Genomic DNA, 13,526 nt, shown 5'->3' with positions numbered 1-13,526 from the left:
TAAAATCCTAAGTCTGTATGATGGCATAAACTTTTTTTTTTTTAACTTACTTATTAAATGCAAAGTCCTCAGGTGACGCAACCAAAAAAATAGGACTTTTGCCCACAGGTCTTCTCGATTGAGCACAGTAACTGGAAGAGTTGTCAGATGCCACATGGGTCTCTGTGCTCCACAGCCCAAAGTATATGAAGTCTTGGATTGACGCTCAAAGATCCCCACGGTACGCTTGGCCGAAACATCTCTCTCCCATTAGGTCAGCATTTCCTGCGTGTAGCAGGAGGGAAAGGTGGCGCAAGGAAGAAATCAAAGCTTTCCTCTCGGAACCCTGAGTGCTCCAGGAATTCATGCTCCAGGAGGAAAGCAGTTTCCTCGGCTTTTGTGGTTGTTATATGGGTCTTTCCTGAAGTTTGGACTGGAGATCATGTGATTAAAAGGCTGAGGACAGAGGGAAGGAGGAATTTAGAGATAAAAAAAGAGTAAGGAGGCCCAGGGGGGAGGGCTTTTGAAAAAGTGTCCGAAAATTTGGGAAAGATGGCTAAAAAAGTAGATTGGAGCCAATTTGGGAGAATTGTAAACCTCTCCAAGTCTCTTACCTTTCCCATGAGGTCTCAGAATTGGCCAGAGCGGGGAAGGATTTTGTTTTCCTTTGTCTTGGAATTCTATCAGTCACCTTTCCTCTAACCTCAAATTTATTTAAAAGAAAAAAAATCAGGCACTTTCTATGTGCTGGGAATTTTAGGTTTTCTAGGATCTAGGTTTATTAGGGGTAAATAGGTTTTAGGAATATTAGGGGTAAATAAGTAGAACAAGGTGGCTTTCCTTTGTGATGCAAACAGAAAATAGAAACTATGAAGGGTTATAAGAAATGAAATTATAATCAGAGCGCCAAGCCAGAGAGGATGGGCAGACCCCTTCAGATGGCCAGCAAAGGCCTCTCTGCAGAGGTGGCGCTCAAGCGGAGACCCGAGTGAGAAGGCACAGAGAGCTGAAGATCGTGGGATGACGATTCTAAGACGGAGGGAACTGCAACTACAAGCTCTCCCTAAGGCGGGAAAGAGCTTGGCGTGTTTGAGAAACAGAAAGGACAGTGTGGCTGGAGTTAGGTAGTGAGGGAGAGAGGTGTCAGAGAGGAGCTTTGATGGGCTCCGGCTGGGGTGAGGGCTTTGGGTTTTGTTGTAAGGGCAATTGGGAGCCATTGGAGGGTCCTAGGCAGGGGACCAATGTGACCCTGTTTCTGTGTGGAAAGCTCTCTGGCCATGATGTGGAGAAGAGGTTGTGTAGGGCAGAGAATGGATCAGGTCAGTTGAGGGGTTATTGCAGGGGAGTCCAGGTGATGAGTGACAACCAGGGTGGTGGTGAAGGAAGAGGAGAAACTGTGAGATTCTGGATGCATTTTGGAGATAGAGTTAGCAGAGCTTGCTGATAAGTTGGGTGCAGGAGGTAAAAGAGAAAGGAATCAGGATCGTTTCTAGATTTACACATGGGTGACTAAGGACTTTTCCTTATTTTCTATTGCTATTATGTCCCTTATGAAAACTTAACCATTTTTACTGTAAAAGCAATATCATTGGTGTAGATGATCTAGAACATAAAAAAAGCATATGTAAAGTATGCATGAGCCCATAATTCACAAATTACTACTACTAATCTTCTGGTTCATTTACTTCTAACCATCTGTCTCTCTCTAAGAGACAGTATCTCTCTATGTTGCCCAGTCTGGCCTCACACTCCTGGCCTCAAGTGATTCTCCCACCTTGGCCTCCCCAGTAGCTGGGATTACAGGCACATGCCGCTATGCCCCCTTTTCTCCTTTTTTTAGGGAAAATATTTTTCCCGGGTAATAAAATTATTAGGAACATTTCAGAAAAAATAAACATAGAAATTTAAATCATCCAGCTATAACCAGAATTAATATTTTTGTTAATGATATGTACATATATATTGTAGGGGAGCCAAAAGACCAAGGGAAGCTTCCCCTTTGCCCTCTGAAGTTTTGCTGAAAATTCAACTCACAAAAGGCAGATTAATTGGAGAAATGGCATACAAATTTATATAGCATGCACAGGGAGAATCACAGAGCCATTACCCATCCCCCAACAGGGTTTAGAAGCTTATATACCACCCTGGCAAAACAGTTTACGGGATGGAGGAGAAGGGGAATTCTGTTGAGGGGCAATAAAGGATTACCAGGGAGAATGCATGGATGAGGAACCGAGATTAACTTGTAAGTAGTTCTCTTAGACAGTGAAAGACTCTGTTCAGGTGTGACTACATTCCTGGTCTTACTGGGAGAGGAATTAAAAACAATTGTTCTTCTTGGTGGGTCTAGATTTCAGGCAGATTAAGGAACTGCAAATTGGTGGCTTATGCCCGTAATCCTAGCACTCTGGGAGGCTGAGGCGGGAGGATTGCTTGAGGTCAGGAGTTCAAGACCAGCCTGAGCAAGAGCGACATCCTGTCTCTACTAAAAATAGAAAATAGTACCAGCTACTAGGGGAGCTGAGGCAGGAGGATTGCTTGAGCGCAGGAGTCTGAGGTTGCTGTGAGATAGGCTGACGCCACGGCACTCACTCTAGCCCGAGCAACAGAGGGAGTTTAGGGGGAGGTCAGAGAAAACTTGAGGCTTCTTCGGTTCAGTATGTCAAAGTGCCATATTTCGGGGTATCAATTTCTTGAGTCCCAACAATATTCAACTCATTTTGGATATTCTTAATATATGGCTTTGTATTCTGCCTTTTAAAAAAACTGCCATGGGCCGGGCGCGGTGGCTCACGCCTGTAATCCTAGCTCTGGGAGGCCGAGGCGGGTGGATCGCTCGAGGTCAGGAGTTCGAGACCAGCCTGAGCAAGAGTGAGACCCCGTCTCTACTAAAAATAGAAAGAAATTATCTGGCCAACTAAAAATATATATACAAAAAAAAATTAGCCGGGCATGGTGGCTCATGCCTGTAGTCCCAGCTACTCGGGAGGCTGAGGCAGTAGGATCGCTTAAGCCCAGGAGTTTGAGGTTGCTGTGAGCTAGGCTGACGCCACGGCACTCACTCTAGCCCGGGCAACAAAGTGAGACTCTGTCTCAAAAAAAAAAATAAATAAAATAAAAAAACTGCCATGAATGTTACCTTGTTATCATAAAGATTATTTTAAAACATGATTTCACTGGCTTGTTCTTGGTCTACACAAAACTGTCCTGTCTGCCATGTTTTGTTTAAGGGGCCCAGGTTGCTAGAGTTAGGAACTTTGCCTTCACATTGACCTTCTTCTACCCCAACAGTCCCTACTTAATCAGGAAGAGCTGACTCAGAACTTGCCCAGAGACAAGCATTATACAGGCTTGTCCTCACAGTCCACGTGTTCTCCTAGACCAACAGGAATTTATTCCCTTCACCCCAGGCCCTCGTGCCAACACCACCCATCACTACCACGGAGAAGAGGGCCAGCCCTGCAGAGCCCTTTGGTTTTGCCTGCTTGGCATCATCTTATGCAAAGCAAAAGGAAAATACATAAATGACCCTCAGTTGTAAGCCTTTTGTCACTGGAACCTTCCAGGAATGAGTAGCTAGTTCGAGGGGCATGCCCTCCCACCACTCCTGGGGGGCATCTGCTAATGGCACAGCCAAGGCCTTGGCCATTCACCATACAATGCTAAGAGTAGAGTGTTCATGAACAATGATGGTTTCCACCCTTGCAAAGCTCCCTTAAGCCACTTGGATCACCCCGACCCAAGGCCCAGGACGCACCTCTGTGAGGCACATAAGTGTTCACTCCTGTTCTCCAGCCTGGTGCTGGACTTTACAAACTGCTCTCGCTTTTACCTGCTTCTGACACCACCTTCCCCCGTTTATCTCTCACCTTCCTCCTGGCCTTGCCTTGCAAATTTGACTCTCAACTGTCAATTCTGCCTTCCCAGGACCTGGCCACCTCTCTGGACTAGACTCGGCCCTGGAAACCTTGGACTCCAGAGCTGCCTCTGTTGGTGGGGCTTCCACCAGGACCATCTAAATCACAGAGAGAACCAGACCAAACAGATACACTAGACACCAAACGGGAAGCTTCCGTGTGGAGTCTAAAAGTCCCTGTTCTCCTTGGGTGTGTGCATATTTGGTACAGATCTCTCCACTTTGGGAAGAGCGTAGAGGGAGAGGGGGAGGATGGGGCAGAGATGGTGGTGCTGGCGGCTACGGTGGCAGCTGGATCCAAGCAGCCTCCCCACTGGGCCTCCCTTTCCTAGCGAGCATAACCATTGTGACCATCAGTAATCCTTCCGTCAGCTCCAGCTCCGTAGCCGGGACATTCTCCCCATGGCCTGTATTCTCCGTTGCCCCATCCTGCCCTCCGTCTTCTCAGCACTGCAGCATGCACACAAATCGCATGACTGGTTCATGGGAGAAGATGGTACCTTCCAGTCTCAGTGCCATCCGAAAAATTCTAAGGGCCCTACGGTCAGAAGTCAATCAGCGGTACATTAACTTCGGGATGGGGAACAGGCTTGCAGCCCGAAGCCAAGCAGGGCCAAGGCAGGAGCTGCCCACACATGCTTAGTGCCCCAGGCTTTATTTCTGTTGTAAGGGGAACCTCTTTAGGTTAGTCAAAACTTTTAACATGCCCGTTTTTATAGTTTATTATTATATTATTTTCTATTAATAATCATTACCAATTATTGAGGACTTTTAGTTCCCTTACATATATTTCCTTAAATCCTTACAAAAACTGTTCAAAATAGATGCCATTGTCCACCCTTTTATAAATAAGGAAACTGAGGCTGATAGGGTCAAGGGCTTTATACAAGGTCCCACAACTGGTGTGATGGAGCTTGGGCTTGCAGGTGGGCCTGTCCGACCCCATGCCTACTGGCAGTACAGTGTGTTGTTTAGCAACAGGTGCCTGAGCCAGGTGCCGGGTGCACATCCTGGTTCTACCACCTACCAGCCATGTGAATGTGACAAGTTTAAAACTTCCTGTGCATCCTCTATAGAATAAGGATAATAATAGTACTTACTCCATAGGATTATTGTGCGAGTACTTGTTAACTCTTGCTATTATCCCTTTTGTGTATAGGCTGTGAATTCTTTTCTAGGTACTTTTTTGTGTGTGTGTTGGGGGGGGGTTGCAATCTGTCCACACATATTTATTTGCACTGGTACATCTTGCTTATACAGTAAACTATAGAGGGCAGGTCCGGGATTATGTCATCCTTTTGTGTGGCATTTTTTTTATAGTCCCACTTTGATGAAGACAATGATGAACATGTTGCTAAAAAAGAAAACTTTGATTCTGGCATTCAGCCAGTTTCTTTTTCAGACCAAACACCAGCCTGCCGGCCTGCTGACTGTGCAGAGGTCCCTTTTTGGGGAGGAGAGGCTCTCTTCCAGTTAGGGTGAACTCAGTGGCCTCTTTGCATTTGTGGACAACCAATAGGGATTTACAAGCATGGAAGAATTTACAAAACACCCTGGTCCTAATTGAATTGCTACTTTTACTTTGGAATGGTTTGTGTATACTTCTGTACAATTAATCAAAAAGTAATCTTTGGTTGAATACATTTTTTCTTTTGGAGACAGGGTCTCACTCTTTCACCGAGGCAGGAATGCAGTGGCATCATCATAGTTTACTATAGCCTCGAACTCCTGAGCTCAAGGGATCCTCCTGCCTCAACCTCCCAAGTAGCTAGGACTACAGGTATGTGCCATCACACCCAGCTAATATTTTTTCATTTTTTGTAGAGATGGGGTCTCCCTATGTTGCCCAGTCTGGTCTTGGACTTCAACAATTCTCCCTCCCTGGCCTCCCCAAGTGCTAGGATTACAGACGTGATCCACTATGCCTGGCCTGGTAAAATAAATTTTCTTCTTAGCCCTGGGCTACTAGACACTACAATTTGGTGAACTATACCAAATTTTTATCTCTTGTGACTAATGCAGAACTGATGTTGATTCCATCTTAATCTCTCAGGTTCTAGTTGAAACTGAATAGTCTTGGATTATACTGGTTTATGTTACATAACCAGAAGATTTGCTCCAGTTATGAGCAGTTTTGAGAAGATTGGAAGAGTCAGAAAGACCAGGCAACAAGAAAAGGTGGGGAAAAGGATAGTTAGGGACCAATGTCACCAGGATTAGGGCAATTGAGAAAAGAGCTCAAAGTATCTCTGAGCTGACGCGGTGCCTAACCTCTGCCCCTAACCCTGATTCATTTTCTACCTTTCTCTGCCCTGCTCTGTGCCTGGAAGGCTGATGTCTCCGGGGTGTACCACGTGGGCTCCCTAGCTGGATGTCATCTGGTCAGGTTGAGCCGATGTGAGTCACTGGTGGGTGATTAGAGTCTGGATGTGGAGAAAGGTCAGAGTATGTATTCCTCCTTCTCTCTCCTTAGGATTCGCCACTATTTATTGTGGTGACTATGTCCTTTTATGGTCACAGCTTTCATGGGGCAGCCACTTTTCCGGGCTCTGGTTTTTACCCAACCTCTGATAATAGCGTTTTTCTCCCTGACTCTAAGCATTGGAGTGGTGATGTCTCGAGCTGTTGCTGGCCCCTAGGTACCCCCCAGCCCTCACTAGCCTGCGTCTAGTTATTTTAACTCTGCCTGCTTTCAGTAAGTCATCCTTTCATTAAAAATCTCTTTATATCCCAGCTGAGCGGGCCATCTGCCTCCTGCCTTGTCTGCGACTTACAGGACCCACATGAATCCAGAAAGCATAGCCGGCGTCAGGCTGGGTGAGAACACTTTTTGCCTTGCTCTATTATACATTTGTGATATTTCTCTTTCCTTCCCCTGATCTCTGATGTCTCATTAAATGTTATACCCTTTAAACAGGCAGGAGATGGGAAGACCGATATCGCTTGCTCATTTGGGGAAGGCAGATAAGCAAATGTCTTTTGTGAGCCCGGTGCCACCTAGAGAGAAGGTGCCTGCTTCCTGATGGATTGACTGATGGGCTATTGGTTGGAAGATACATCCTTTTCATTGAAATCATTATAATTACTTTCTTATCTTAGGCTAAGCGTGCCATAGTTGTTACCCTGGGGAGGATTTGGTTTATTTTTAAACTATAAATGAATCTGAGTTTTTAAAATCACAGAGTCTGAGCAACTGCCGCAAGTAAACATGCTTCAGCTGCTTACATCTGAGCTGCCGCCGAGCGGAAACCTGATGGATAATAATACTTGATATCTGTACCGCACAATACATGTTTCCACACTTTCTCTCCCAAATTATCGCATTTGCTCGTTCCAACAACTTGTCGAGACAAGTAGAGTTGATATTTTGATTTCCATTTTATAGGCTTAGTTCATTAAACATTTGTTGTCCTCTTTTCCATACCTGGTCCTGTGCTGGGCACTGGTGACACTGAGAAGACAGTATAGTGTGTATCCTCAGTACAGTCTAGTGGGAGATACAGACATAGCAGCTAAGTGTGATGTGGTGAGCATTATGCAAGCGGCATGAGCAGAATGTTACCGGAGCCGGGAGGAAGGAGTAATGACAGGGGTGGGGGGAGTCCATGTCACTGAATGCCTGCCGAGCGCTGGGTGCTGGGCCAGGGCCTTGCACTCCACGTGTGGTCCACAGACCACCAGCAGCTGCATCGCCCCAGAGCTTGTTAGAAATTCACAATCTCAGACCCCATCTCAGATTCACTGATTCAGAATCTGCATCTTAACAGGGTGTTCAGGACATGTCTATACGCATTAAAGATTTAGAAGCACTGGGCTAGGTGCTTTACAGATTTTATTTAATTCACAACCTGGTGAGGCAGTTGTTATCCCCCTGCAGGACAGGAGATGGAGTTAGACGGCTCTCCCCATGTCACATGACTATGTCATGGTGCTAGAATTTGCACTCAGGCCTGGCCGGCCCTCCTCCGTGCTGCTTCTCACTCTCTGGGGGCCTCAGGGAAGCTTCACAAAGGAGATGGTGCCTGGGATAGGCTTGGAAGGGCCTCACTGGGAGGCGTGAGGGCATTCCAGTCATAATGCCACGTGAGCACATGCTTGGTGTGGCTACGGAATAGGGCCTGCCATGGGGAGTGGTAGGAAATAAGGTGAGCAAAGAAGACAAGAATCAAATTAGAAAGAGCCTTGAATGTCATGCTAAGGAACTTGCATTTACCTGATTTTGCAACCTTCATGGAATTGCAATTATGGGCAGATGGCTTGCGTTCGAGGCCGGACCGTACCACTTACGGGCGGTGTTGCAGGTTGGGTTCTCTGGAAGCAGACACAGACAGACTTTGGAAGGCGAGATGTTTATGAGGAATCTATGCCTATGAGGGGAAGAAGGAGGAAGTGGGTTGGGCAGAGAAAAATGGTAGACAGCAGGCCCAACCCAGTCTTGGCCAACTCGACGGGAAGTGCTAGAGGGAGCACGGCCTGTCAGGGTTGACTTGCGTCAGGCTGAAATGGCCAGGCCTTTGCACCCCCGCCTTGCTCAGTCATCAGGTCCAGGCTGCCCCTGGCAGGGCCAGGCCTCCGTGATGTGACATGGCTCTCTGCAGCTGGGGCACACCCTGAAGGAGGAAGCTGTCCTCATATCTGCACTCCTCCTGTCTGGGTGGTGAGTCCTCCCTTGGACAGGGCTCTGGACAGCACATCCTGTGTCGACTACAGGCAGTTTACTTACCTGTGTCTCTGCCTCTTCAGTGGCAAATGGACATATCAGTAGATTCCTCACAGGGCAATTGGCGATTATATGCCTGGCCTAGAATCCACGGGATACTAGTTATTACTGTTATCTGCCTGTTGAAGAATTCACTATATACTTTCTCCCTTGGCAGCACTCAGATTTTGAGACTCCCCCACTGTGGCCCAAGGTATAGAAGAGGGTCACGCCCAATTCCCAGCCCACCACCTGGAATTCTTTCCCTTTCCAACAGTGTTCCAAGTCTCATTGTTTGTCAGGACACCTTAGTGGAGTCAAGCTGTGCCAGGCAACAGGAAAGATTTGAAGAATTTAAAGAGGAGAATGACCTGTCAGATCAGGGTTTAAAAAGATAGTGTAAGTTGAGCTGGGCATCGTGGAATGTGTCTGTAGTCCCAGCTACTTGGGAGGCTGAGGCAGGAGGATCGCTTGAACCCAGGAGTTTGAGGCTGTAGTGAGCTATGATCATGGGTGTGAATGGCCACTACACTCCAGCCTGAGCAACATAGTAAGACCCTGTCTCTAAGAAAAACAAAAACAAAAGATAGTATAAGTTGAATCATGAGGGATGAGCTGGGGGTGTATTATCTGGGTATAGGCTAAGCTTCTGGAACACAGAGACTCAAATTAAGACATAAACGAGGTCTCGCTGCCTGCCACGCTCCGCTCGCCGCCCCGCGTCCCAGCTCGCCCAGCGTCCGCGCCGCGCCCCACGGCCCAGACTTCAACAGACCTCACCAAAATGCCATCTCAAATGGAACATGCCATGGAAACCATGATGTTTACGTTTCACAAATTTGCTGGGGATAAAGGCTTCTTAACAAAGGATGACCTAAGAGTACTCAAGGAAAAGGAGTTCCCTGGATTTTTGGAAAATCAAAAAGACCCTCTGGCCTTGGACAAAATAATGAAGGACCTGGACCAGTGCCGAGATGGCAAAGTGGGCTTCCAGAGCTTCTTTTCCCTAATTGCAGGCCTCACCATTGCGTGCAACGACTATTTTGTAGTACACATGAAGCAGAAAGGAAAGAAGTAGGCAGAACTGAGCAATTACTCTACCCTGAGTGATAAGAGTTCTCTCAAAGGATTGCTGAAGACCTCTGCCCCACAGCTTCTCCCTGTATAAGGATCTCGTGAGCAGATCAGGACCCTTAGAAAATGTACAAATAAAACCCACCTCCCATTTGACAAGCAGAGAAAGAAAGTTCATTAAATGCCAGATAAGCTTTTGATTTTTATATTGTTTGCATCCTCTTGCCCTCAATAAAGTCCTTTTTTAGTTCCAAAAAAAAAAAAAAAGACATAAACGAGAGTCCCGTATAATCATCTTAAAATGAGTGGTCAAGAGCCACAGAAGGGGCACCACTCTGTGAGGCCCCCCAGGGCCCAGGGTCCTTTTGCCTTGTTGCCTGACCATCCCTTAAGGCAGTGGTCCCCAAAGTGCAGCACTGCAGCAGCATTAGAATCATCCGGGAACGAGTTGGAGATGCAAGCGTTCAGGCCTTGCCCTAGCCCTACCAAATCAGAAACTCCAGGGCTGGGGCCCAGCACTCTGGGTTTTAACAACCCCTCCAGGGGATTCTGATGCACACACAAGTTTGAGAAACACTGACCTAGGATTTTGTCTTCACCTGTGAGGTCAGGACTGTGGCAGAAGGAAAGGAAGAACAGGAAAAACCATTTCCTTTTTAAAGAAAATGCCCTGCAGTATCACTTCTGCTGACGTCCTGTTGGTTAGAACCTAGTCATGTGGCCATATGGTCCTGGGGCTCGCCTCGCCGTAGGAACCCCAGGAGATGTAGTCTCTGGCTGGGAAGCCTTGTATTCAGCTAAAATTTGGGGCTCTATACTAGAATAAAGATCAAGGAAATGAACACTGGCAAAACACTAACAGCCTCTGCCATTGTAATAGGGCAGACAAAGTGAGTGTGGACAGAGAGGAAGGGATGTGGTGTTTTGATGACTGCCTTGACCTTGTGGTGAGGGACAGGAAGGAGAATGGACAACTCCTAGGCGTCTAGACAAGTGGGTGGTGATGGTGAGAAAGGAGAGAAGGCTATGAACTTGATTCTAGACTTAATGACTTTGAGTTGACTGAAGAATATCCCGCTGGAAATGTCCAATCCTGTAGGCAGTTGGGGATACCTGTCTAAGGACCGTGAGGAAAGTTGAAATTGGAGCTAGAAATTTGGGAAACATCACGGCAGTCAGAGCCTGGATGAGACCGGGATTGACCCAAGTGTGAGATGGGAAGAGGAGTAAGTGCTGCCATTTCAGAGATGAGCCCTGGGAGAGCAGCGGATGAGCAGGACAAAGAGTGGTTAGGGGGACGGGAGAGCCAGGGAACACGAGAGCAGATAGTCAATGGGGGAAGCAAGGCGCCTTAGAGTCAGGGTGGAGATCAGTGTCAAATGCTGCAGAAGTGACACATAGGATGAGGATTCAGGAGTGGTCTTTGGTGACAAATGAGAAAAACTGAGATCCACATAGCTTAAGGGATATGCCCAAGGTTCATGGCTAGTAGGTGGCAGAGCCAGAACTAGCCCTGACTTCTGGCTCTAGTCTTCCCATTAGAAGCTGCCAAGGTGGCCACGGTTGCTCTTCTCGTATCGCTGTGCTTATGCAGGTGTCCTTAGCATTCCCACACGAGCTGGCTTATAAGAACTGCTTTCTGGTTAGCGTCTCTCTGTCTGTAGGACTTGTGTCCAAAATTACCATGCTTTTTGCTTCCTCCTATTTGCTTGAGTGGACCCGCCACGAGTCTAATTGTGACATACCAGGTTGGTTTATGGGCTTCCCTTTCCTCCCAAGCATTCTGCAGCCACGCTGCCTCTTGTCCCTGTGGCGTGTCTTGCCCAGCAGCCCAGCTTCAGAGCCATGTAAGGAGTTGCTGTCATACCCCTCTACCCACCAGGTGCTGGAAAGAGCAGCATCATGACTAAAAGGTGTGATTCATGTCCAAGTCCATGGCATTCCTGATCCTACCTTTGTGCATATTAAAGTGCAGACAGCTGGATATTGCTAAAGATGACACAGGGGTCAAGGGCAAATCCCACCAATGTGTCCTCATTCTCAAGGCTGCCTCTTTGGTCTAGAGGTTGATCTTGGACTTGGGCCATATAAGGTTGCTTATCCTCAAAGTACTCAGTTTGGTTTTTCACTCTATATTCCTAAATCTTTGACAATTGTGCCCCAAGGAGCTTTCAAGGTAGCTGAATTCCATGGCAGCTTTCAGCTCTTTGCTACTGGTGAATGTTTTTGCCTGTTGGAAGGACTTTGCAGCTACAGGCAGACTCCCACCCTATCCACCAACGGGCATATTGTCAATTCACAGTCGTGTGCTGACTGCAGAGTGGCCCGAGCATTTTGCATATCTTGTGAGATCACTATGGGAACACAGTCATTATGATACAGCAGTTCCTGTCTTGAGTACTTTGGAGAGTTTCATTTTTTATGGTTTCATTTCCTATTAATACAAAAGAGACTCCTGATAACTGAAAATAAATACATCCACAAATTTCAGGTTCCTCGTTTCATATATGGACATGACTTTGTAATCTAAATGGAATAAACCCAGATCTGTGAGGCAACTGTGTTCTCTCGTAAGAAGTGAGTCACACAGTATTCCATCAACTCTGGCATGTTGACGAACTGAAGAATTTAGTGATTACCTGTGACGTAGAACAAACACGGTTGGTAGCTGCCAGCAGAAACCAGGCATAAATACTACTACTGCTTCTAAATACATACTGAATCAGCTCACACCTCACTTTCTACTGCTACCACCCAAATCCAGGCCACTGGGACATTATCACTAACCTGGACTATTAACCAGTCTCTCTGCTTTCGTTCTTACCCCTTCCATGCATTTTCACACTGAAGCCAGTGTCACGAGGAAATCAGGCTGGGTGTGGTGGCACACACCTGTAGTCCCAGCTACTCAGGAGGCTGAGGTGGGAGGATCGCTTGAGCCCAAGAGTTGGAGGTTGCAGTGAGCTGTGATGAGGCCACTGCACTCTAGCCAGGGTGACAGAGCAAGACCCTGTCCTAAAATAAACAAATAACAAATAAAACAAGGATCCATGGATGATTTCCCTTGCACTGTATGTTTAGGTAGAATGTTTAATCAACTTAAAAGGTTTTTTGTTTCTCTTTAATGAGGTTCTCATTTTTCTATAAACTTGTCTTGAAGGCCATGACAGGCGTTGTAAGCCAAGGAGAGCTTTGGTGTACAGAGATCAAAAAGGACCCATCACAACATTATCAATTTAAAGAGGGTACTATGGTTGGATTTTTTTTCTAAATAAAAAACAGTGGTGTTTTTGTGGGACTAAGGGTTTCACATGTATTAATGAACTCAATTATATTTTAAAGTTTAGTAGAAATTGCACAGTTAATAATTGGCTAGCTTCAGCTTTATTCTGGGCTGGGAGAATGAATGAAAGAAAGAAAGAGAGGGAGGGAGGAAGGGAGGAAGGGAGGGAGGGAAAATTTTTTAAAAAGCAAAATTAAAAAAAAACAAGAAGTTTGTTTTTGGTAAACTGAAACAAAATTATTTAAGTATAATTTCATCCTTTGTTGTTTTGGCACATTGTGAAATTTTTAATTTAAAATCCAGTTAGTTCAAAATACATTCACTGCTTTCATTCATAAGACATTTATAAATATTGGATTATAATGTTCCACATATGGTATCTGACTCAGAAAAAAAGGATACACATACAACTTCTTTAAATATAAGATCTTCTCATTTAGATATTCTCTCCTACTCCTAGGAATCCAGTACTCTCAGTGTAAATAACAACAGGAGAGGCAAAATGTTCAAGGCTCTGTGACAGTGAGATAAGGCCAGCACCACTGCGCCAGCCTCCTCAGGCCAGGAGATGCGTC

The 13,526-nt window shown here is 46.2% G+C and overlaps 1 protein-coding gene across 1 annotated transcript; it reads left to right on the top strand.

The window, feature by feature from the left end:
• Nucleotides 1-9,285: 9,285 nt before the first annotated feature.
• Nucleotides 9,286-9,874, top strand: LOC123644530 (protein S100-A10-like). Its single transcript, XM_045560669.1, has one exon. The coding sequence runs from the start codon at nucleotides 9,379-9,381 to the stop codon at nucleotides 9,670-9,672; it is 294 nt and encodes a 97-aa protein (XP_045416625.1). The 5' UTR covers nucleotides 9,286-9,378; the 3' UTR covers nucleotides 9,673-9,874.
• Nucleotides 9,875-13,526: the final 3,652 nt, after the last annotated feature.

Source organism: Lemur catta, chromosome 9 (assembly GCF_020740605.2).
Source record: "Lemur catta isolate mLemCat1 chromosome 9, mLemCat1.pri, whole genome shotgun sequence".
NCBI classification, from domain to species: Eukaryota; Metazoa; Chordata; class Mammalia; order Primates; family Lemuridae; genus Lemur; species Lemur catta.
The sequence above is the reverse complement of the archived record's forward strand: the minus strand, read 5'-3'. Positions and strand labels throughout refer to the sequence as shown.

Coding starts and splice junctions, on each gene's coding strand:
- LOC123644530 (XM_045560669.1), top strand. CDS start 9,379: ATGCCATCTCAAATGGAACATGCCATGGAAACCATGATGTTTACGTTT.